Genomic DNA, 25,768 nt, shown 5'->3' on the forward strand with positions numbered 1-25,768 from the left:
GTAGGATACAGTATGACATATACAAAATGAATAAGACCTGATCCTTATTCAGGAAGCTTATGTATAACTAGAAAGATATAAGTCACTGTACTACGTAGAAGATGATATTATTAGAGAACAGGTAAAGCATGAGGAGTGTTGAAGAAAGCAAGAGGTGACCTTTTGGTGGGTGGGATTCAGAGAGGGCTTCCTGAAAGAGGATTAACATTAAGTAGAGGTTAAGGTGGGAAAAGGGTAATTGGCAATGTCAGGGGTATGTACAGAGAACAGCAAGTTTATATACCAACTCTAAAGTCAGTGCGAGTAAAACTTTGTCACACCCAAAGATATAAAGCTGCTTTTTGCTATTTGAGGACCTCTTAGACAATTAGAGCTAGCTGGTCACATTCTTGTTTTTTTTCTTCAGGGGCCATCAGTCTATCCTTTGACCTGAGGAGCCTCTCCTGTAGCCTGGAGGTGTCTGAGGATTACCGGACAGTGACCGTGTCTCACTTCCCACAGCACTATACTTGGAGTCATGAGAGGTTTACAACCTGCCAGGTCTTATGTTCCCAGGCCTTCTCTTCTGGGCAGAAGTACTGGGAAGTGGACACTCAGAACTGCAGTCACTGGGCAGTTGGTGTGGCTTCCTGGGGGATGAGCCGTGACCAGATCTTGGGAAGGACCAGGGACTCCTGGTGTATAGAGTGGAAGGGGACTAGCCAGCTCTCTGCATGGCACATGGTCAAGGAAACTGTCCTTGGCTCAGAAAAACCTAGAGTAGTGGGCATCTGGCTGGACCTTGAGCAGGAGAAGCTTGCCTTCTATTCAGTGGCTAATCAGAAGAAGCTTCTGTTCGAGTGCCCAGTCTTTGGCTCATCTCCTCTGCACCCCGCATTCTGGCTATATGGCTTACATCCTGGAAACTCTCTGACTATAAGGCCTGTAAAGGTATAAGGGTTCTTCAGGTGTTAAAACATGGTGGTTTCCTGCCCTTTCTCTCTACCTTTAAGCAGGGTAGCAACTTGATAAGAATCCCACTCCTCAAGTTAAGGGGTACACAGTCAAGGGTTAACTCTGCAGACTTGGGATGTTCAAACTGCACATTCCAGAGAAAGGAAGGGCCCTTGACTGGCTCCTGGAAGATAATCTCTAGTCCCTGGAACATCCTGCCTGCTAAGAGTGACTTTGTTTACCTGGCGACCTTGGGCCAGGAGGTTGTTGGCTTGACCTCTGGAGGAGCTGGAGACTAAGGTTAGCCACATGGGCAGTAAGGCCTGCCTACATGACTGACCCCCAATAAAAGCCGTGGACTCCAACACTTAGGTGAGTTTTTCTGGTTGGCAATACTCCTTGCATATTGTCACACATTGTTGCTGGGAGAAATAAGCATTGTTCATAGAACTTCACTGGGAGAGAATAATTAGTGTCTCTTGGGTCTTGTCTCATGTACCTTTGTCTACTGCTGATTTTAATCTGTATCTTTTCATTGTAATAAATTGTAACCAAGAGTATAACAGCTTTGCTGAGTTTTGTGAGTCCTTCTAGTGACTCTCAGAATCTGAGAGTGGTTTTAGGGACTCATCAATGTAAGGGGCATATTATCAGTCTCTGTCTAATAATATTACCACAAACTTGGTGTTTCAAACAACACACATTTATTATGTCAGTTTCTATAAGTCAGGAGTCAGGGCACAGCTTAGCTGAGGCCTCTGCTTCGGAGTCTCACAATCTGTAGTCAGGGTTGGAGCTGGGGCCACGGTGTCATCAGAGGCTTGACTGGGGAAGGATCTGCTTCCAAGCTCACATGGTTGTTGGCAGCATTCAGTTTCTTGTGGGTTGTCAGACTGAGGGCCTCATTTCCTGTTGTGTATTGGTTTGATATGATTTCAATTGTTTATGACTTAAGTGAAGTTGTTTTAATACTATTTATGGCAAAGACAAAAAAATGTTTTTAGAAGTAAAATTGTTTTGATATACAAATAAAGTAAGTTGTGTCGGGATGTCATTATCGTATCTGTAGGATGTTGATAAGCACTCAAGCTCAGCTGTCACGGCCCTTCTGGGGGCTTATCAGTTAGAATATGTAGAGAAGCAACTATGGCAAGAGGACACTTAGACTATAAATACTGAGAGTTTTCAAGGAATATCTGAGAGTTTTAGTCTGGGCAAGGCAATACTTTGCTGACCTGAAGAGCTTTCCGGAGATCTTTGGGGCATTAACTCCTGCCATGGTAAAGGCGACTCTTACCAGCAGTGGTGAAAGCCTCTGGAAAGAGATCATCTTGCCTAACAGTGATGCTATCATTCCATAGCAATGAGCTCTAGCAACAGGGAACTTTACTTTTGCACTGGCAGCTGATGTCAGCTCTCAGTTGGCTATGTCTTCTCTCCCAAGTACCAACTGGTATAAAGGTACATCTCAACTAGATTTGGACTTCATTCTTTTCATCTCCTCTTTCCTGAAACAATAGTGTAATTAATTTCTCATTGGTTTGGAGTATGTTATTTCTGAATTGGCTTATTAAGAGACGTTATCCTGTATGCTATTGGCTGGTGAAATTATTATAATTCCCTCCGTGAAGCTGTGTTAAATAAACGATTGTCAAAGACAAACCCAGTCTCAGCATAATTCGTCCCCAAAACAAAACAGATGGGGGGTCATGAGGGCCACCTTACAGTCTGGCCAGCACAGGATGTTATTTCATATTTGATTTCCTCTATTTTTAAAAATCATTTTGTCATAGAACAGATGCAGAGAACCACATAAAATGCATGTGGAGTGGAATGAATTACTGGAAGGTAAACACACTTGTTAACTACTCTTTAAGTCAAGAAATAAGAGCTTGCTACCCACCCAGAAGCTCCTTTGTGGGCTCCATCCCAATCCCCAAAACCTCCTTCCACCTGAAAGGAATCCTAACTTTTACAGTGACTTCTTGCATTTCTTTAGAGTTATGCATCCCTTGCCACAAGTTTATCTTGCCCTTTAAAAAAAAACAAAAAACAAACCTGATATTTTTTGTTTAATGGCTTTGTTGAGATGTAATTTCCATACTATAAAATTCACCTATTTAAAGTGTACAAATCAGTGTTATTTAGCATATTCATGGAGTTGTGAAACCATCACCATAATCTAATTTTAGAACATTTTCATCATGCCCAGAAAGAATCCTCATACCCATTAGCAGTTGATGAATCTTCTTCTAAGTCTCCTAATCTACACACCTCCCCCTTCTTTTCTGTTCCTTACTATTCACACCTGTAAGACCTCAGGCTGCATTAGCACCTGTTTTAAAGATGTGGAAATTCAACTCCGTTAGACTGGGTTGAGCCTTGCCACACAAACCAGCCAGGCAACCTTTGACAATGCATTTAACTCCTTTGTCTCTCTTTCCCCTGTAGAATGGAAATAATAATTTTCTCTTCCTTACCTTCCTTCAAAGGTTGCTGAAAGCATTAAATAAGGGTTTCTGAGAAAACTGGGAAAATGCCAGGGTGATTATAACCACAGGAACAATGACAACTCTATTTTACCCTCACACACTTTGGTCTCTTAACATTTTGAGATTCACACCCGAGTTTGGTACATATGCTTGAAAATGGGCAAGCAGAATATTTCTGCTAGATCTTCTAATTTTGCTCTCTGAGCCTCATGACTACACCTTGTGATGAGTTTTACTATCTTCCTGTTAACACGCAAGGAAGCAGAGGCCAGGACAGGGTCGATCAGCTGAGTGTGGCAGAGCAGGGACCAGGCCCAATTTCCCCATACTCAAATCTCTAACCTTAATACACTCTGATAAGATTCCATGCTGTGACCAGGACCTGGCGTTCCAATCTGATAGGACACAGCTAGCCCTAGAGCCATGAGGCGTTCTTTTATTTCTGGTTGTGGTTGATGGTGGTCCTCAGTATACTGGCCTTGGGTTGTCCAAGCAAGGACAGGGCTTCTCTCTGTGTGTCAGATGAGCATTAAAAGGCTCTCCATTCTCACTTTCTGTATTATGGAGCTTTTATCTTCTCACCCAGTCACCTTGATGCTCACCTGTTAAAAGTGCTGAAAATTTAGAGCCCAGGGATTTAGCCTCTTGAGGCTTTGATTAAATACCATCCTCTCAGGTGGTTTGGATAAAGGGGCCTCTATGAGCATGGGGTTTATCAGCTGGTCACATGTTTTCCCTCAATTGGAGCCTAAGCACAAGAATCATAAAGGTAGAGAATAAAGGTTATCACTTTTGGTTTCCTTGCATTTGTCTTGAGCTTTCGGTCAGTATAACTCTTTCAGTACACTCAGGAAAATGGCACCTTTCCCTGCCACAAACATACAATCCTCCAAAGGAGAACCGAAGCTGAAATGCCTCTTTTCAAATGGAGATGGAGGACCTCCCACTGGGTCTGCACTGTGTCTGAGAGGAAATCGTCCCCCCCCCCAACCCCCACATCAAGCCTGAAAGACTTCTCAGGGGACAAAGGCTCTTCCCTTGGAGAGAGCACCAGGAACTTCCTGGTGGGCAGCTTCTTGCCCTATCTGGAGATGTTTCTCTCAAACACTTGTGTTTTTATTCAGGCCCTGTCTCTTCTAAGTGCTTTTTTCCCTGGGAGTCTGGGGAGAAGGAGGTAGTGATGTCAGTGATGAGGACTACCTCTGTGTATTTCTCCTCTTCTCCTCCACCTCAGGCACATACTCACACTTACCTGCTGGGGAGGAAGCTACTGGAAAGGTACTTGTCAAAGAATGTCCAGCTTAAGGAAAAGTCTTATAAGAGTTTGTTTGAGCCAAGCTGATGACAGTTGCCAGGGAGAGGACCGTGGATGAAAAAAGGGCCACATACTAAACCTGACAAGCTCAGGGGAGGCCTGCATGGTGGGCCTTACAAATTCAGGGACCAAAAGTAAACACACAGGATAATCTGAACATAAAATTCCTGACTAAAAGTGAACCGTGATGGGTAGTCACATCCTGAGCTTACAGCTCCCTTGACAAAGGTCAATATTTACCTTAACTGAGCCTGTCCATGGCTTTTTGCACCTTGGAATATCAGAGTAATCCCCTTTTTCTGGACCCCTCAGGGTACAGCCTCCCACCGGAGCACGAGACCACAGAACTCCTGTTATCTCGTTGCCCACACACCATCTCTATGTGTGTAAATGTTAACTAGCCTGTACCCATCAATGTAAAAGTGTGTCTCTCTCCATTTTATCCAATCTCAGAGATTTCCACACGTTTCTTTCTCTTACCGCCCTAATCTACCGCCGATGAATTTCATATAAACCCCCAACTCTTTACAAGTCTATAAAGCTGTAAAACTACCATTTTCTGGAGCATTTTCTCCGTCTGTTAAGATTTTGCTTTCTGGCTATTGTAAGTTTGGCTTAAAAAAAAACTCTCAAAATACTTTTTCTTAGGCTAGATATTCTTTTTTCAACACACTGTTGTGCCCATTATTGGGATGCAGGGCTTTGGGTTCCTGGAAGAACTACCTGCTGAGCAGGAAGCCACCACCTTCGTACACTCACAGTAGCCTCCAATACAGTTATATCTGCCCCTTGCTTTTCCTCAAATACATTTTTTTTTTTCTGGAAAATTTTAATTTGAAGACTTTATTTCCTAGATGATTGCAGAAAGAAACTGTGAAATGAAACGATGTTGCTCTCTCGGGAGATCTCTCAGGCCCTCTAGCTGTGATGGAAGAAGTCCCTTCCCCAGGGTTAGGTACCTGGGGCTTTTGAGAGGAAAAGGAGAATCTTCCTTGGTATGTGCTCAGCTCTATCATTCTGCACTCCCTCAGCTCCAAACCCTGAATTCATCCACTTGCATAATTGCTCAAAACCCTAATCACGGCATGATTGTCCTTCCAGAGGACTACAGGCTTCTTTAATTATACTTAATTTATGCTAAAGATTTGTTTTTAATTTGGGCTTTACCTTCCTAATCAGTCATAGTATTTTTAGGACAGGGTTTCCCAAACTTCAGCCTTTTATGTGCCACGATTGGTTACATCTGTATATCTCCTGTACCATTTTTTGCTTATTTTTTTCCTCCTAAACCAATTCACTTTTCTCCCTTCAGGTATATTTATTTCAAAAGGAAAATTAAAAATATATGTAACTGGAAACCAGAATCATATGTCTTAAATAGCAGGGTAACCTTAAATATATGTGTCAAGGAAAACAAAACAATGTTACTACCTTGATACTATTATCTGAGTAAGGCTCTGAACCTGAGGCTTGCTCAGCAGGGCGCTCTCACTCTCTCTCTGTCTCTCCCTCCCTCCCTCTTTTTCTCCCTTCTTTCCTCCCTCCCTCTCTCTCAACAGATTATCAGGTGTTAATGATGATTTACTGAGGCTTTCACCTTGCCTTAATCAAGAGGGAAAGATAACAGAAAAGGGAATATCTTTCTGGCCACAATAGTCACTCTGATGTCCCCGCATCATTTATATTTCTCTTATTCTACCACTTCAGGAAACAGGATTCCAAAAGTTGGTCTAGTGAAATTTGGAAGACTGTGTCTTCCTTCCCTGCTCAGTGAAATGGTCACCTTTGTTTTCAAAATATATATGCCCTGGGGGAGAAAACCTTATGGCTTTGATCACTAACAATCTCCAGGACACAGTGTCTGAGAGCTACCATAGGATCTCTCCTATACCACTTCCTGTGCAAACAGACACCAAGTTCTGACTGGATTCTGCCGTCTCAAATCATCTCAATCCCAGCCCCTCTTCTTCCCCCTGCATCTAAACACTGGTTCAGACTCTCATCATTACTCTCCCGGATTATTTTAATTTGTCTAGTCAGAGCTCCTTCCCATCTAGTCTCATTCAGCTACTATTAGCTTTCTGAAACACAAATAAGATCATGTTGCTCCTTTGCTTAAAACTCCCTAGTGCCTACAGCAGAAAGTTCCACTTCCTCCCTCTACTCTTCCCTACCTCTAGCCCCTCTTTCCTGTCATCCTCCCACATACACCCTTCGCCCTAGCCACCCTGCTTTGTGTCATATCATATACTTTTGCACATCTACTTTGCTTTTCCTGGAGTATCTTCCCCTTGCCCAGAGAGAAGTCACCATTGAAATCGGCGTGCACGATGAGTTTAGATCAGATCAAAGCTGATCCACTAATACTAGGAATGAATACGGTTAGGTCACTCAGGCTAAAACCATGGTCATTTTCCTAGTTGCTTTCTGGGGATATTTTCATTTTTGCTGGGTTATGGCATTATGTTGCATGAGGGATCATCTGTGAACACAGCCATGCAGAGAGCAGATTACTAGAAGGAATGGGACACAGTCACGTAAGTCTGGCTGGTTTCAGCTAGAGGCGGGGTGGGGAGGGAGGAAGTAGAAAGAGATTTAGATGATGAGATGCTAACTTTTATGGAAAGTTTTTGAAAAGGGAATTTTGGGTATATAGATAATGATTTGGAGGATTATGATGAGAGGAAGGATGGATGTCTAAAGATGAATTGCCTTGTCCACACCTTGCCTTCCACAATAAATCTGTGATGTTTATTACTGTGTTCCTAGCACCTGGCACAAAGCCTCAAAATGGTGAAAACAATAAATATGTTAAATGACTTAATACACATGATATCCTACATTAATGTCTCACTTAAAGCATTGCTATTCTTTTAAATATTTCTATTAATTTACTTAAAAGATATAATTATTAAATTTGCTTTGACATTTTACAAAAGATGCTTGTACTAAAAATTAATTCATAGTCTTTAATGTATTTTTCTATTCTTTGTACTCTCGTCTAATATTTATGTATGTCAATTAGTTTTTAATTACCCAATTAACACATGAGCATGCTTGTAAAAGTTCAAAATTATAAGTTGCATAAGTGAACATATACTTAGTTTTTATATAGTTGTGATTATATATATGGTTTTCTATTTCTATTTTTTTTTTTTTACCTATTTTGGAAATACTTTTCTATATCTTTAATAGTCATTAGTTTCAATGACTCCAAAAGTCCAATTATTTTGTCATACTTAATTTAGATATTCCCTTTTAATTGTATGTTTTTCTATTTTTTAACTATCGTGTAATATTGCTATAAATAGAATACAAAGGTATATATATAGTTCTTTTGAATTATTTTCTTAAAGTATATTTAATTGTGGTGATTTCTTTGCAGAGATAAACAGAAATTTATAGGTTTACTATTCTATGGAATGTTTGGTTTTGCAGAAATAGCTTGTGGCCTAAAATATTTTGAGAATCACTGATTGGTATATAAGTCGGCAAAAATTTGAATGTCTCTACAATGATTAAAAATTTTATTAGATCCGTTTTTGCTTTATAGTGTTAATAATTTGGTGGGCAGTCTAATCAATTTGCCCTTGGAAAGATAATGCAAGTCAGCAAATGAATTCCAAATTTTAAAGTGCAGCTGTTAAGGGTGATAATGTAACTATGAACTATGTGTTAAGCAACATGATAAATGCTTTACTTGCATTATTATTTTTTAATTAAATATATTGGGGTGACATTGGTTAATAACATGAATTTCAAGTGTATAATTCTATAATATGTCATCTGCATATTGCATTGTGTGCTCACCACCAGTCTAGTCTCCTTCCATCACCATGTATTTGACCCCCTCTCCCCTCTTAATTCTTCCCCCACCCCCTTTCTCCTCTGGCAACCATCATACTGTTATCTGTGTCATGAGTCTGTTTTGTTTGTTTGTTTTGTTGCTTTCTGTTTCACATCCCATGTATGAATAAAATCACATGGTTCTTGTCTTTTTCTGTTTGACTTATTTTGCTTAGCGCTATACTCTCAATGTCCATCCACATTGTTGCAAATGTACCTGCATTATTTTATTTAATTCCGAAAAGAGCCCCTATGAGATAGCTCCATTTTGCTGACAAGGTTAAGGTTTTTCAGAGGAATTATGTACCTTTCCCAATGTTGCACAGCTAGTAAAGTATTGGAGATGAAAGGTAGACTCCAGGGCCTGTATTCTTAACCATTCCACAAGGAATCCAGGCCATTTTGTAGGGGAGGATGGTCTGAGAGGCTTCTCAATATCAATTATCTCTTAATTGAGGGCATTTGCTTTACGACCCGTATCTGAAAAGAGCTTGAGAAAATTAAAAGAAAACTGGATGCAACCTCAACAGATGAGGATCTTGTCTGGAAAAATTTCCTTTCAACATGGTTAGTTATAATCAAATGCCTTTTGATAAGTAATTGTGCTGAGTGATGTACCTTCTGGCCAAATCAAGCAAACAGACTCTCTGTCCTCTAGAAACTAATCCATGTGACTATGCAGAGGACATCGATGTTTGAACAATGAACCAAGAACAAAGCATTAAAAGGCAAGATAAAATACTTACCCTGTATCAAGGCACTGGACTTTTCTGCTGCACTAAAGTGGACTTGGCAGGAAAAGGAAGACTTCCTGGAAGGAATGGGAGACAAAAGTGAAGAATGGGCAGATGATGGATGCTGCTTTGCATTTAATTTGATAGACCAAAGATAGATGAGTCTGAAGGGTGGAACTGCTGCCAACCCAAGTCTAATTTGGCCTCCTGCCCAGGACTATGTCTACCTCACCAATCAGAGGCCAGCCTCTTATTCCACTCAGTGTCATTCATTTAACAATCATAGATCTTCTACCCAGCAGGCCTTGCCCACTGGCCCTGGATGTTCCACTGTCCTAAGACTCAGAGAGGCTGTGTTGCAAATTCCTCCTTTGATAGGCATAAAAGATGGATCCTTTTGTTACCTGGCAAAAGTACTTTGTTTAGACATCCCTATGTCCCCTGCACAGTTGAGGAGACATGAAGTCTGTCTTGTGATGGTAGAACTCCTTCCTAGCAGCATTCTAGAGGAAAATTCCATCAGCACATTTAGATATCTAACTGTCCTCTTGGCTTTATCCAATCTACTTAATATACAGTAATCAATCTGTAATAGCCCAACAGTAAATTCCACTGCCAACAACTCCATTCTCTGGCTTATGTTTTGCTGTAGTGTGTGTCATCCTGTGGCTCTATTTTTAGGCTCAGAGAGGGGTACAAAAGTCACTTCCTGTACAATTTATTACATTTATTCAACATTTATGTATCACTGGCCATGTACCAGGCCCTATTTTCTATTATGTTTTTCTATTATACTAACTCATTTAATCTTCGGAATAATTCCATGAGGTGTTATTCCCACTTGATAGCTGAGGCTACAGAGAAGTTAAGCAATTTGTCCAATGAAATAATTGGCAAAGCTGAGGTCCAGACTTAGACAGGCAGACTCCAGAGTCCTTGCTCTTAACCACAGAGCTATGCAATCTCCAGGAGAACTTCATAGTGACCCCGAATGGATGTCCTCTTATGAGAAGGGTATAAAGCTCAAGGCAAGACAGGAGATTAGACCTTCGGAAATATAGCTGATCAGTAGATGAAGAGGGGCTGTAAAAAGGAACTTACATTGCCTGGAAACTTACACTCTGGCATGTTAGATGCCCCCCTCCCACTTTAGTGAGTGTTGGCCTCTGTTTATACCAAATCGTGAGTTGCTGCCTGCTGTATGTACACTCTTGCTGATTGTCTCCTTCCTGCACCCCTTGAGTCTGGAGTTTTTAGTTTTATTTACAGAGGAGTTCCCAATATTACCTCTGCAATATTCTCTCCCAAATAAACTTTTCTTCCTAGTCCCCTGCCTTCCAGACATTTTTCCATGCGAAAGCCTTTACCCAGCACATATATGCACCACAACAAAGGCTTGTCTTTTCTCACACTCCTGGAGAAGCCCCACAGAATTAACATTGTCACCATTGGCAAGCTGATGCAAAGCTCTTGGGGTCAAGATTCTCTACAAAGTGTTGCTTGGAGTGAGCAGTGCCCTAAAGAGTTTGCCTCTCTGTAAAGGGCTTTTGTTCTTTGTGATATGATATTTGTGTAATTCATTAAAAAAATTTTTTTTATGAATTTATTTGAGCCAAATTGTGACAACATATGCCAGAGAGCAAGAGAGCAAGATCTCAAAAGCTCCCTGTAATTCAGTTTTTTTTTTTTTAAGGAAAAGCTTTTTCACATACATTATTTCATGGGATCCTCTAAATGATTCTGTGAAGTAGAAGGCTGGGAAGAGATTAAAGACTTAATTTGAAGAAAGGAAACTGAGGCATAGAGAGGTATGTGACTTGCCCAGAGTCACACTCTGGGCATGGCAGAGCCAGGGCTTAATCTTAGTTGTACTGCCTTTAGCAATTCATGATATCTCTCTGGGCCTTGTTTTTCTTATCTACAGCGTAGTAGAATTCTAATAGGTACTCTGTAAGGGTCCTTCTAACTCAAACATTTTTAATACTCAAATTTGGAGGAATACTTTTCTCTGAAAGATCACATAAACAAGCCTCCTGAATTTCACATCTCCATACATCTTATTTGCATTCATCCTGGACTATGACTTCATTATCTTGCAGTGAGCAGGAAGTGTATCTTTCCTGTCTTTCCTTACATCACAGAGAGAATGCTTTTTTTGGAAGGGCTTCCTCCTCTGTGCTTATTAGGGACATCATATAACTAAGATGGTGAAATGTTTTGATAAACATAACAGCATGTTTGCTTCAATACCCGCAGATTACAACTTTTCAGTGAACTTTATGATAATGATACCTGAGACCAGTAGAAGAAATACCGTGAATCTGGAACCGTACCAAATGCTTGACATGTATTATCTTATTTATTTTTCACAACCACCCGAAGAGGTAGGTATTCTTACCATTACTTCTATGTTACGGAAGAAGGGACAGTTTTGGAGAAATAAAAGAACGTACTCAGGATCACATAACTATTAGGTGACTGACTCAGGATTCAAACCCAGGCAATTTGTCAGTAGCTCTTAATTTGCTGCACCAGACCACATCATGGCTTCTAAAAGAAAAGGGGATTGGTGTTATGTACATTTTAGTCCCTTTAAAAACCTACTACATAAAATTTAAGACATAAAAAAAGCACATTATGCACAGATAGTGTTTCCTCGTTTCTATCTGTCTGTCTGTCTCTGTCTGTCTATCTAATCTCACTGTGTACCAAGCACTATTCTAGCATTAGGGATGTAGCAGCAAATTCCTCCAGATGGAGCAGGTCAGGAGGAAATTAGGCAATGTTAGAAAAATCAGTAAGAGTGCCGCCTATGGGCCCAGCACCACGCTGGGCAAGCCTGAATAAAGAGAATTATCAGAAGACCCTACCTAAAGTAAAAGAGTCACTTAGTTTCGCTTAGTATGGCTTAGATCAGGGAAAAGTCTGGCTACAAAGAAATGAATCTTTTTACACAGAGTAAGAACAAATCCTGTTGTTTAGAATTGTATTTTATAAGCATCACAGACAAAAGGCAGCTAGGGTGGTGGGCTTTGGGTAGTGGAAAGGGATATAGATCTTGCGAGCCAGTCATTTTTTACTCAGTCATGCATTATCTGAGGACTATGTACAATAAGGTGGGGATATTACCGAAAACTAGATAGACAGGTCACTGCCCCCCTGGAGCTTATAGTCTGGTGAGAATATTCCCACCTTGAATCACTGCCAACCTCGAGATATGTGACTTTGGACAAGGAACTTCTTTGCCCCTATTTTATAAAATAAATGGGGTCAGACTAGCGCATCTGCCACTCAAATTCCCAGCTCAAACCTTAATGCGGGTGGTTGCGCCCAGAGGAGGAGTGGGTAAGGCTCCCCGGCTCTGCGCTGCAGCAAGCCTGACGGCTGGGGGCGCTGCTCAAGCGGGGAGAACGTTCGCGTTCTGAAAGCGCTTGTCCCTCGCAGCGCTCCGTCGACCCCGCCGCCGCCGCGCCGCCGCGCCGCCGCCCGCGGAGCCGGAGGAGTCAGAGCTGCCGCTGTCCCGGCCCCCGAGTGGGCTAGCAGCCGAGGAGGCGGCGCGGCGGGCCCGGGTAGCCGAGGCTCGGGCGGGGCAGCGGGGGAGGCTGGCCGGCAGCGCGAGGAGAGCAGCGCTTAGGGGTGGGCGCTCCCGGCGAGAGGAGTCCGCTCCATGCGTGCGGGCCGAGTACGGCCCCTGCGAGCCGCCGACATGAAGAAAGACGTGCGGATCTTGCTGGTGGGAGAACGTGAGTCCGCTCACCCGTGCTGGCCGTGGCCGCCGCAGCCCCAGCCTCTCCGGGCCTGCTCGCCTCTCGCCGCCCCGCTCTCCTCCATCTCCAAACCCTGTGTTCCCAGCCCCTTAACGCTTCCCTTTAGGTTGTCCGCAGGCGGCCCTCAACCTCTGACCTCACCTGGGCCCTCGTGAGACCTTCCTCCTGTGTCCCACAGTTGTCTTCCCAAGCCATGTCCCCATTAGCCTCTGACAGCCCGGTCTCATCCCTCCGAAGGTCCTCTCCTCCTTTTCTTCTTCGTATCCTTTCTTCCTGGGCCTCAGTTTCTCAGGCCGCTCCTTTCAGACCCGCTCGTCTTCCTTGAAGATTCCCTTGTCACTGTCGGGCAGATGCTGGAACTGGCTGACTGACCAATTGAGATTGCGTGAACCGGCTCCTGGGGAAGGTGGGGGTGGGGTGGGGTGCAGAACTATTCGACTTATGGACAAGGTCAGGTTTCTGCTTTTTTTATTTTTATTTTTTATTTGTTATTTTTGCTCGCTGTGTTCTCTCCCTTTAAGCATTGACTTGAAGGTATGGAGCATTTTTTTTTTTTAAACTGATATTTGTGCTTTGCATTGGAATAACTCCTGGTACACTCGATATTTCCTCAAAAATTTATTCTCACCTTCAAATTATACAGCGCTCAATGAATGAATAATTATCTGTAGAGCGTCCTTTAGTTAAGAGAATTATCGTTACCCTAAAGCCTACTTTTCCCTCTCTTTTTAGTGTTATTCCATAGCTACTTGGTTTGGAATAAATTTATAAATAACAGGCACACATGAGACCTCCTAGAGATTCTTAGATTTCGCTTTTTGAAGATATAAAAAAGGTGAAATGCCTTCTTTTCACTGTCTTGAGAGAGAACATCAGGGACTCTTTGATATCACTGTGCAAGTTACATGACACGGTTGACTAAAATAAGAGAGTGGACTGGAGAGGACTGGATTGTTTGTTTTATTTAAAGTACATTAATTAATACTCTGCCATTGCTCTTTTGAAGCATTCTGTTCTAAACCCCATTCCATTCTAGAGAACCCCCTCCAGGTCACTGTGATGCACTACCAAGGAAGAAAACTAACACATTTTTACCGTCTTCTGTAGTGTTCTTTAATGTTCATTGAAGTCTCTGTTCACCTGCCACTTGGAGAAATCTTTCTTTAGAATCAGAAGTTAGAAGTAAACTTAACCAGTTTGCTTTTTGAATTGCATTTGTGAATTTTAGTCTTCATTTATAAGTATATCTTAATTTGTATTTTGCGTGGATTTCCTTGACAAAGTTCAGGACGGTATTAATTAACAACACATGGTTCATGCTGATGAGTTTGGAAAAGCAAGGTAGGAAAGTGAGTGAGCACTTAAACTGATCCTTAACCGTATCATAAAATAGTTTATAGTAATTGTTAATTCCTATTTTCTTAAAACAAAAATCCTATGTTTTATTACTAGTTTTGAATATAGGAAACATATAATTAGTCTGTAAAACACCCAATTGAAATGCTATACATATATAAAATATATTGTCAGCCTTAGGACATTTAAGTTAATGTTAACAGTATTGTTTATAAATATGTAAAATAAATATTTGTTAGAAAAATTACAAGCTATGTTTCGCAGAAATGAAAGCAAATAAGAGTCGATAAAAGTGTATATGCAAGTTTTTTGATCATAGGGAGAAACTTGACACAAGAGAAAGCCTTATTTATGTTAGGCCTGACTGTAGCACCCTAAATGCTAGTTAAACATAAGTATGACCAAGGCTATTTTAATATTGATCTGATACATACATTTATGAGGAAAATCACTTTTTTAGGAAAAAGTGGTAGTAATTCATTTGTAGTTTTAAGATATTAAAGAGAATGGAGAGAAAAAGAAAAAGGAGCATCATTTCTGGTATTGTTGTAAAGCCTGGTTCCTTCTCTATCACTTCACGTTTTATTGCTGTTAGTGTCTGTCCCCAAAACACACAGCAGCAGCTTCATTCATTGAAGCTCTGAAACTGAATGATTTTAACATTCTGTTGGCCAAACTTGTACTGTACTCTGAGAGTCAAATGGGGGTGTTTTTTTGGCCCATCCAGAATCTCGATTCTGACCCATCCAGGCTTTACTGCTAATTAATTGCTTAATATCTATTCAGTGCATAGATCAGAGAAGTTAGACTGTATAAATTTTAAAGTATTTTCAGAGAAAGCCAAAGTGTTTTAAATATCATCTGCACCTTATCTTAATTATTGCGTACCATTCAGGCCAAAACAAAAGTCAGTTACCACTCTTTCAACAAAACAAACTTTAAAAATCTTTAAAAATACGACCACACAAAACTTAATTCTTCAGGTTATAGCTTTTCATGGTTGAATTCGATGGCCAGAATTTGTATTCTTCAGGTTATAGCTTTTCATGGTTGAATTCGATAGCCAAATTAACTAGATTTGCATTAGTATGCTTAACAAATGTCTCTCTTACAGTAAAATTAGCATGAGTCTTACTACCCTTTTAGCTACATTAAAAGTACATAAGATAGTTTTAGTTTAGTGAGGTCTTTTTTTATTTTTTAAATTAAATTGAGATGTAGTTGTATTCTACTGGTCAAGTTCATTAAGAAAATGGAACTGTTTATCCTCTTTTTAATTGTCTGGTAGCTCTTACCGGATTTGTCAGACTAGTAGGCTTCCACTGGCTCTGGCCTAGGCTTTTTTAATACCTCCTTAACTGATCTCCCTGCTTCTAATTTCATTCATTCTCTATGTAGCAGACAGAGTGATCTTTAAAAAGTTCTCAGATCCTGTTACCCATTTTTAAAATTCGCTCATGATTTCTTCTTTCACTTAGAATAAAGGCTAAACTTTAATGCAGGTTTACAAAGTCCTTCACAATCTGGACGTTGCTTTGCTCTTGTGTCACTCTCTCCTTCATCGCTTTCTCTGCAAGAAGACCCTGCCTGACCCAGGCATTATCCCCACTCCCCCGCATATTTTTTCACTTATTTTTGTTGTCGTTATTTTGTTTTTGTTTTTTTGTTACTTGGGTTAGAAAGTAAGCTTCCTGAGGACAGGAGATTTGTCCTGTTTATTGCCATATCCTCAGTTCCTAGAATAGGTTTAGCACAAAGTAGGCGCTCAAATAATTGTTGAAACTAGTTTGGTTTATTTAGACTTTACTTGTTTTCCAGTCATATAAATTTGATTATTCTCCTTTTTTAAATCCAGGCTGATGTGGTTATTGTTAGGATGTGAGGGGGTAGCATTTATCCAGTCTCTTGTTCCTTGTCCTTAGCTTTATTTTGTTTGGGAGATTCCTGTATTCTGGCAGTAAAGTAGACCGGTGACTTACAATGACAATGCCATGTCTATCCCATGTCTTGGCTGCCAGGAATTATAGCCCTTGCCAACAGAGGTCACCTTCTCTTTGAAACACCAGAAGTCATCTTAGAGATTTGAAGGGGTTAGGGAAAGATTCTTTAGCTATAAGCTAGGGATAAGAGTCGAGACCATTAGGAATAAGCTAGCAGTTATTTTAGAAAAAAACTTTTTGTGTTCCTTTTAAAGTCATACTGTTCTGCAGTCTGGTCTTTTTTAGAATGATATTTGAAGATTAAACTGCTCAGTTTCAGTTATACTGTGTTAGTACATAGTATATACTGGTTGATCTTCTGTGACCAAGGTTGTTCAAGCATTTGGCCATAGAGAATCCATCCTACATAGGCAGGTCTATTCATATAGCCTGTTCTACATCATCCTCAGATACGTACTAAGATCTAATCTCCACTGTGATTTTCGGTCCTCTGGCACGAGTTGGGCACAGGTGTGGATTTGGTATGAAGGAGAGGGATAGACCACAGCATTAGTTCTTCTGTAGCCCACATTGTCTGCATATGGTCAATAAAATTTTCCTTTGGAACAGTGCTCAGCTATTTTCCAAAATGCTAAAGTTTTCCAGTTAAAAATATAATTCCATAGTCACCCTCTTCCTCCCTGTGTATTCTAATTACAGTAGCTTAGGAAGAACCACCAAGGCTTTTTGATAAAGCAGATAACAATAAGTAGTTCTTTTGAAGCAGGCAGTGTTATTAAAAAAAAATTGTCAATATGGCTAGAGTTGGATGGTAATTGGAAGCAGAGAATGTTATTTCCACTTCATGAATATTAGGAATTTGCTGTCATTTAGAACTAGATGTTCAAAAGATGTGATGAAAAGACAAAGAAATTTTTAGCCTGGAAAATCTAGATAATTTGTTCTATAGTGATAAATTATGTTTCCCATGGATGACCTACTTAGAAGCATGGAGTCTCAGATAGAACTGTGGCAGTTGTGTTGAACTAAATCAGAAGGCCTTCTGTCCTTGGGGATAATGTGGCTGTGCTTCTTGTTTTTATAGATCACTTTAATATTTCCCATGCAAAAGAGAGGAAATAGAGACCATGAGATGACTGGCTAACAAAGAATAATATTTTTGTCTTCCATAATAATATTTATATTAAATGCCATATACTTGTGTTTTTATTTATAATTTTAACTATATTTACATTTATTATAAAATGATATTAAATAAAATGTACTATATATTAAGTATACAATTTTATTGGTACAGTAATTAGAGAAGAGCTTGGGACTTTGTTCCTTTATGGAAATCATTTTTATTTTCTAGATCAGTTTAAAATATCTAGTGTTTAGACTCATATCTTCCATTTTAAGTGACTTTTTTGGTTGTAGGCTTATGTAAATATTTTTTAAAACAAAATATTTTAAAATTTAGAATTTTAAAATTCTAAAATATTTTCCTTATCTTTAAGGTACTCATTCATTTCTCAATTAAAATTAGCTTAAAAGTGGCCTGTTTTAATTTTAAACCTGCTGCTTTATTTTTATTTTTTGGTGATCTCACTCAAGGTTAGGTAGTAGGCATAAGAGAAACAAAAACCCCTATTTTGGTTCACTGAAGCATTTAACTAAATCGCATGTATAATCCTTTATTAAAGTATCTATCATCTCACTGCTCTTCCAAAAGGAAACCCAAAGTAATACCAATGAAAACATGCTCATTTTCTCCCACATTCACTGTAATCTATTTCTCTTGCGCTAATTTTGAATTTATTTTAAAAGAAGGAAGTTGCTCTTGGGATTTTATGTGAAAAAAGATTCATGTTCTTTGATTTTTAAAGACCTTTTATTTTACAGTTACCTCAGAAACTAGATGGAATTGTTTTATTGTAGTGAGTGTTAAACTGCCTCATATTCTTTAACAGCTGAGGCAAGATATGAATGAATAAATAAAAATGTCACACTCTGAAAGGTAAAGTTAGTACTGATATAAATAAATTGAATTATTCCCATTCTTTGGTACCACTGTCTTATATGTCTATGTGATCAAGCATAAGTAAAGCTGTTTAACTGTTGTAGTCCCTACAATGCCTTCTCTTCTACCAAGGTGCTTCCTTTGTTGTTTCTGAGGCCTGCCCTGTTGGAATAGACCTGGCAGCAGGTTTCTACTTTGGCAACACAGGCAGCCAGAACTGCCCTGATAAGCTGAGCTGTGAAGAAATCTGAATGTCTTTAGAATGTTGGCCTTTCTTTTCTGAAAATATTGCTGAGTTTGTAGGGGATCCATGAGAAAAGCAGAAAGGGATTGTGGCCAGGAAAAGGGGTGTTCCAATGGGTTTTAAAAAGAGAGATGAGGAAGATTTGTAAGAGTTAAGGGGGTGGGGAGTGAGGGCGGACTTTAAAGGTAACACAGAACACCTATAGAAGTCCTGAATTTTAAGAGATCCTGATTGATTTTGATTATGGAGCAGTAAGTCCTTAACTTTTTGGAAACTTGTAAAGTTGGTGATTAACTTAATTTTGACCATTTTGTATTTTGAACTGGGGATTAAAAGTTAGGGAGGTTTCTTTTGAAACTGGTGAGGGCCTTGGAGTGGTGGGATACAAGCCACATTTTAAAAAGGTAATTTTGTGAAGGGGATTATGAGGAGGATCAAGATTTTAAGGGTATTAAGGTAGACAAAATTCTCAAAGACCAAGTAAGAATGAGACTTCTTTTCCTTCTGATTACCAAGGAGCATCTGAGTTATTGAGTATCTAATTCATTTTTTCCATTCCTATCATAGTAGATCAAGAATAAAAATGTAGAGATGTATAAGGTATCCAGGAGAGTTCTTCAGAAATGGAAAAATTTCTGGAAATATCTGTGCTGGTGGTAGTTTTGGGATTTTGGAGACACTAGGGACAAAGCAGACATCTCTACTGGGGCCAAAAAGGCCCAGAAGTTCAAAGATCACAGGAATTGTACAGGCATTAGATTTTCTAAAAGGTTTGTTTTAAGTACCTGGAAGTTCCACTACTTATTAAATAAATTACATGAAGTATAGAACCCTGTGGACTTGATTGGACTTTACAGCAGAGGCATTCTCCTGTCTGGTGATACACAGAGAGCTCTGTTTGTTATTTGTCTTAGACATCACCACTCTTTGCAAGGAACTTTATTAGGTCTCTCTCCCAAATATATTTTTCTGTAGTATTGGTTGCCAAGAGTAAAAAATAGAAGGTCTAAGTTCTAGGTTTCTGAATGCTGGATAGAGGACAGTGGCTTGGATCAGTTCAAATAAGATAACTCTTTTGCCTTCGTTGTACATAATAATCATGTGGAATTAGGATGGACTACTATGGATGTTGAGATGAATACTACCTTGAACTGGCTGAAGGCTTAGGGTTGTTGGGACCCTAAACAAGGCCATGATGAAAGGAGTTATTTAAGGAAAAAAGCTATGAAATGCTGAATATAAGTCAGCAAGTTTTAGAAATTCCCAGACCCCATATTGGCTTGGTGAGTCCTACTTAGTTCTTAGAGATAGATAAATGTTTCTGCCAAACCATTTCCTATACATAATTAAACAGCTAACAGATACAGTGAAGATCTGTCTGCCATTTCAAAGGTAGTATAGGATTTGTAACCTAATGTAACATGCATTTTTTCATCTGTTAAGGTCTGTTTTCTTGATGTGCTACAGGATACTATGGATTAATTATAGAATATAAGCATCGAAACCATCTATCCATTTTTTTTTAACTGATGAGAAAATTAAGGCCCACAGAGAATCAGTGACAACTCAGTGTCATTTGTTAAGGACACAGCTGGTTCCAATCCAAATTTTCTGGCCCATTCCAGTGTTCACTTAACCCCTTTAATTCAAACTCATTGTCATCATCATCACAACAACTACCATATGTGTATTTAATGTGTGCAAGGTATACATCATACATCCGTCATCTTAATCCTCTTGCCAATTCAATGAAGCTTTTCAGCACCATATTTTATAGATGAGCAAACTGAGGCTTGATGACTTGCCTGAGGAAACACAGCTAGTAAGTACTAGAACTAACATTTCAGTCCAATTCTATCTGATCCTAAAACCTGTATAATTTTTTTAAGTGAAATATTTATATAAATGGTATAAAGAATAAAGAACAAATGCCCATCACCTAGCTTATGAAATAAAATATTACCAATAATTCGAAGCGCCCCCTCCCATTGCATTTTACTCTTTTTGCCCTCAAAAGTAGCCAGCCACAGAATTTCATATCTATGCCCTTAACCACTAAGCCATATAACTCCATTTACTAAGTGAATTTGCTAGGAGCTAGGGCTTCAGCGGTGAACAAGAAAGACACATTCTCTGTGCTTGTAGAGTTTCCTGTGGGTGATAGTGAAATACTTGTTCTTTAGTCTTCCTAGAGGAGCTCAGTAGCTGGTGGGAAATGACAAGTTTTCACCGAGGATGTATAGGAAGTCCTTTAGGTGACCATTGGTGATATTCTATACGTAGGCAACCTTCTTAATACTGTTTTAAGAATGCATATGTCAACAGATAATTATTTTTTTCCTCCCAGAGACCAAGATACTGGCTTCTTTTATTAGCTTTTTGATTTCTTGATGTGTTCCTAGACTTCCGGGAGGAGCAGATATTCCCTTCTCCTCTTGTCCTTTGTGCCCCTTCTTCACTTCTTTAAATAGAGTGATTGAACATAGCACTTGATTCATACCTCTTATGTGGCAATTTTACCTATCTTGTTTGATTCATTTTCATATTATCTCCACATAGTATCTAGGACTAAACTTTATACTTAGAAGACAGTCAGGTAAATACTTATCAAATGAACTAATAGTAGGAGTCTACACAAGAAAAGTGGGTAATTTAGAAACATAAGTTAATATTCTGTATATTCTAGTGTTTTTTTCTAGTGTGGTCCAGGCAGGGGGTAAATGTGAGTGGAACTTATGCTCTTGGATAGATCTGTTACAGTGTTTCTCAGTTTTTTGAGCCATCTTTTCTTTTTATAAATGCAGAAATCTTAAGCCTTCTGCATTCTGACTATTTTCAGACATTAGCTGGGTGTCCTGCAATTCAATTCAATTTTAACACTATCCTGAGCCAGTGTCAGATCCTACAAGTTAACAGGCAAGCTCCCCAACAAGATTACCCTTACTTTAAGCATCAGCTACTAGTGGGGTCCCAAGACTACCCACACTTCTTCCTGGCCGACTGCAAATTTAAGGCTTCCCATAATTCCCTTAGGTTCAGTAATTCACTAGAATGACTCACAGAACTCAGGGAAGTTCTATACTTACAATTACACAGATGAAATGCAAGATCTGTTCACAGGGCAAGGTCTGAAAGGGTCCTGAGCTTGGGAAAATTTTGTTCCTGTGGAGTCAGGGTTGCACCACCTCCCTGGTACATTGATACGTTCACCAACCAGGAAGCCCCCTGAGCTTCGATGTCCAGAGTTTTTATATGGAACTTCTTATATAGGTATGGTTGATTAAATCATTGACCACATGATTGAACTCAGTCTCTAGCACACACACACCTCTCCAGAGGTTTTGGGGTGGGGCTGAAAGTTTCAACTGTATAATCACATGGTTGGTTTTTCTGACAACCACTTTCTATCCTGAAGCTGTCAAGGCCCTCCTGTTCCTCTGATGAGTTAGGATATGAGGATAAACTCAAGTATTGTTGAAATAGACAATAACAAAAGACCTCTGTCACTTAGAAAATTTCAAGGGAATTTGAAACTCTGTGCTAGGAACTGGGGATAAAGACCAGATGTATTCTTTATTATACCACATCCTCCTTTAATATTTAAAATTTCAACTTTAGTTATTTTTTACTAGAAACAAAATGAACAGAGGAATTAAAAAAAAAATTATTGCCTCAGCTCTTCAATTGCTGTTAAGAAAAGCTTTGAGCGGGAGGGTTCCAGAATCTCTAGGAGGTTGAACTAATATCCCAAATGGCAATGGTGAAGCTATAGCAATACTGTTGTGCTTGGGCAAGGTGAAATGTCAGATAGTTCAATCAGTCTGGTTAATGTGCTAGAGGTGTTTTACCCATTCATATAAAATTGAAAAATTTGATTCATTATCAAGTGTTTAAAAATATTTGGTTATTTTGTTAATTGTAGACTCACATGTTAGTTATGTACCTTATATTCATAACAGTTTGTGGCACAGGAGTAGTTAAGAGAAGAAAGGGGAGGGCTTTAGTAGCCCTGGGATGTCTTTAAGGATGAGGTAGAATTTGAGCTGTCCTTGAGAAATGGTTAACATTTGAAGAAGTAGAGGTAGAGAGAGAATGCAATGGTATTTTAGATAAAGAAAACCATGTGGGGACAGGACTCATCATGGCTTGTTTGTGCTAAGATAGAGCAGGATGACCTTATTTGAGCAAATGGTGTATGTGGGAAATAGTGGGAAATGAGATTAAATAAACGAGCTGGGTTTAATTATGTATGATTTTCAAAGGCCAGTAGAATAGTTTCACCTTGATGTTGTAGGTAATTGAGAGTCAAGGAAGGCTTTTGATCAGGCGAGTTAGAAAATGAAAAGAATATTTAAAAAAGATAGACTGGCATTTGCACTGTTGACAGATTAGTGAAAGATTGGAGAAGTGGATAGAAAGTTGGGAACGGGAGGTTTTCAGTAAAAGTATCGTAATTAGGAAAAAATGGGAACAAAGAAGAAATAAGTATTAAAAATTTCAAAGGAAAATTTGACAGAACTTGAATTCTAAGTACAGAGGAAGGGCGAATCAAAGATGGCTACAGTTTTTGAATTTTTGTCTTTTATCCGAATGTGTAGAAAGAGTTCTTTATTGGTGAAAATTTGTAAGTCCATTGGAATGTAATCTCCATGGAAGTTAAAAGTAGGGATCAGTGGTATCTCCAGTACCTGGAATAGTGCCTGGCATATAGAAGTGCTCAAGAAATACTTGTCGAAGGGATGAAAGAATGCATTTAACATGCCAATTTTTAGGTGAATTTCGGTTGCCATGTGTAAATTTAGAACATGCCAATTTTTACTACCAAAAATGACTTTTGAAATAGTATGTGTTAACCTTTTCTAGTAGCAATAATTATATGTTTATTATAGAAACTTGGGAAAATACAGAAAAAGCCCAAATAAGAAAGTTACAATTATGTTTACTTCAGAGATAACCACTGTTGGTGTATTTATCCTCTCAGGATTCTTTCTATGCAAATACGTATTTGTAGTATATATACTGCTTTATGCCTGCATGAATATAATTTTAAAAAGTAAAATGGAACAATTTGAGCCTCTGAATTGTGATAGTAACAGATTATAACCCATAGAATAATCCATGAGGTCATGCTAATATGAATCAGTAGGGAAAGTTTTTCCTTACAGTAGAGTGCAAAGTAATATAGAAGGATTGTTAGAAACAAAATTTCAGGCAAGAATCGTGAATGGCAGCTAAAACCAGTAGGTAAAAATTTGATGAGAAACAGGATATTTACATAGTCTCAAAGTAATCTCTTCATAAGATATCTATTACAAAGGGAAAAATTATAACTTTGTAGTGAAGAAACCTGGCAAACACCACCTCCTCCAAATAATGACACATAACATCTCCAGTAATGGGACAGATCGACATTGTCTCCTGTGATTCACTGTGAAGGATGCAGTATAACTTCTGGGGTTTTCCTGCTAAAAGTGCAAAACCTGAAATTAATGATAACACCATAGAAAGCTAATTGAGAAATAATTCTACAAATTAAAAGGCTTGTATTCTTCAAAAATGTTAAGGTCATGAAAGATAAAAAACAAACATAGATGAGGAACTCTTTCAGATTAAAGGAAACTAAAGAGACGTGACAAAAAAATACAACATTTGATCCTGGATAGAAAAAAAGATTTTTCTTTTCTATAAAGGATAATAGTGGTACAAGTGGTGAGATGTATAAGGTCTATAGTTGAGATAATAATATTTTATTGAGGTTAGCTTCCTGATTGTGACGATGCCCTGTGGTTATATAAGAGATGATTTTGTTTTTAGGAAATATATACTAAGGTGCTTAAGGGTAAGGGGTCATTATGTCTGCAACTTACTCAAACAGTTTAAAAATTAAACATAAATGTAGAGAGAGAATGATAATGCAAATGTGGTTAAATGTTAACATGTGGAATTTGGTTAAAGGATAGATATGACTCCTTTGTACCATTTTTGCAATTTTTCTGTAAGTCTGAAAAATTCTCAAAATAAGTTTAAAAAAAATTGAACCAGAGCTGCTGCATTAGTCACTAGTGAATCAGTGAATATTTTAATTAACTTACGTAGTATTCGTATATGCAGTGCTTGCTGATTTTAGGGGTCACGATTTGTTTTCTTTGTTATTAACTTGTATTAATATTTTTTTTTAAGTCTGGCATAAGAAAGAAAGAACAGTGGCTTAGCCATCAAGAGATGGTTTATTCTCTTAATGTGCAATGACTCTTTTAGTGAGATCTTGAGAAAATCACTGTCTCTGGGTCCCAGGTTCTTCATCTGAAAAGTATTAGAGGGAGATGTATAAGGTGATATGGATGACAAAGGGCCTAGTAGTTCTGTGATTATGGACTCTGGATTCAATGACATGGTCGGACGAACTCAGTGAAATGTTGTCAGCCACTTGGAAAAGGCCCAAGCCTTCTCATTGAGGTCAGTTTAAAAGAACCATGGAAATCTGAGCCAGAAGACACCTGTTAAACCATCTAATCTGTCCCTCCACCAGCAGTGTTCACTTGTTCGCAGCATATCCTCTAAATTGTTTTGAGCACTACTCTTCCCTTTCCAGCCATTCATTTTTTCCCCCAGAGATTTGACTTGTGTTTTTAGTTCACTCTTTCTTCTCGTCATTTAAAAAAGGAATGTGACCGCTCTTAAAATTTTTTCAGTTCTTTTATATTTTGACTTTACTTATGGAAACTCTAATTTGCTATTATGGCAGAGATTAATAGGCAGATGTACTGTTTTCCTCTAGAATCAAAGGGATTTAGTTGATAAGCAGTTGAATGTCTAACAGTAATAATTATATGGTCAGAAAGTGATGGGAATAGAAATCAAATTTCAGAATGAAAATGAAGATTTTTAAGTTTGTACATTAAAAAGAATTTGCTGGGTTAGAAAGTGTAACAGGAAAGTTTCTTTGCTCTTAATAACCCTTTAAATATGATACCCTAAAAAATAAACAGTGTAAGGATGTGCAGAAATAGGCACTCTGATCTTCTGTTGGTTGGGGTGTAAATTGGTTTATTCTTTTTTGAAGATAATTTAACAATATCTATTAAAAGCAGAAAGATCATGCATGATAACTTAAGTTCCACTTGCTGGAATTTATCCTG

The 25,768-nt window shown here is 38.9% G+C and overlaps 2 protein-coding genes and 1 long non-coding RNA gene across 11 annotated transcripts in view; 2 read left to right on the forward strand and 1 right to left on the reverse strand.

The window, feature by feature from the left end:
- RNF135 (ring finger protein 135) overlaps window positions 1–2,595 on the forward strand; it is a 23,497-nt gene extending 20,902 nt beyond the window's left edge. For all 3 annotated transcript variants that reach the window (XM_036222232.1, XM_016152521.2, XM_016152522.2), the window contains exon 5: window positions 407–2,595. In XM_036222232.1, the coding sequence (XP_036078125.1) occupies window positions 407–936 (530 nt within the window). In that variant the 3' untranslated portion in view covers window positions 937–2,595. The remainder of the gene's footprint in view (window positions 1–406) is intronic.
- LOC107514635 overlaps window positions 1–13,520 on the reverse strand; it is a 14,943-nt gene extending 1,423 nt beyond the window's left edge. Inside the window, exons 1-3 of the long non-coding RNA XR_001597837.2 lie at window positions 13,229–13,520; window positions 11,719–11,870; window positions 9,333–9,397 (exon numbers count right to left, since the gene is read on the reverse strand). This is a non-coding gene — a long non-coding RNA (uncharacterized LOC107514635). The remainder of the gene's footprint in view (window positions 1–9,332; window positions 9,398–11,718; window positions 11,871–13,228) is intronic.
- The window catches only part of RHOT1 (ras homolog family member T1), a 52,379-nt gene continuing 39,403 nt past the window's right edge, over window positions 12,793–25,768 (forward strand). For 2 of the 7 annotated variants that reach the window (XM_016152519.2, XM_016152517.2), the window contains exon 1: window positions 12,797–13,063. In XM_016152519.2, the coding sequence (XP_016008005.1) occupies window positions 12,988–13,063 (76 nt within the window). In that variant the 5' untranslated portion in view covers window positions 12,797–12,987. Of the gene's footprint in view, window positions 13,064–25,768 lie in introns of all 7 variants that reach the window. The other 5 variants (XM_036222231.1, XM_016152510.2, XM_036222230.1 and 2 more) reach the window with 5 other exon arrangements.

This window comes from Rousettus aegyptiacus, unplaced genomic scaffold, assembly GCF_014176215.1.
Source record: "Rousettus aegyptiacus isolate mRouAeg1 unplaced genomic scaffold, mRouAeg1.p scaffold_m13_p_6, whole genome shotgun sequence".
In the NCBI taxonomy this organism is placed as follows: domain Eukaryota; kingdom Metazoa; phylum Chordata; class Mammalia; order Chiroptera; family Pteropodidae; genus Rousettus; species Rousettus aegyptiacus.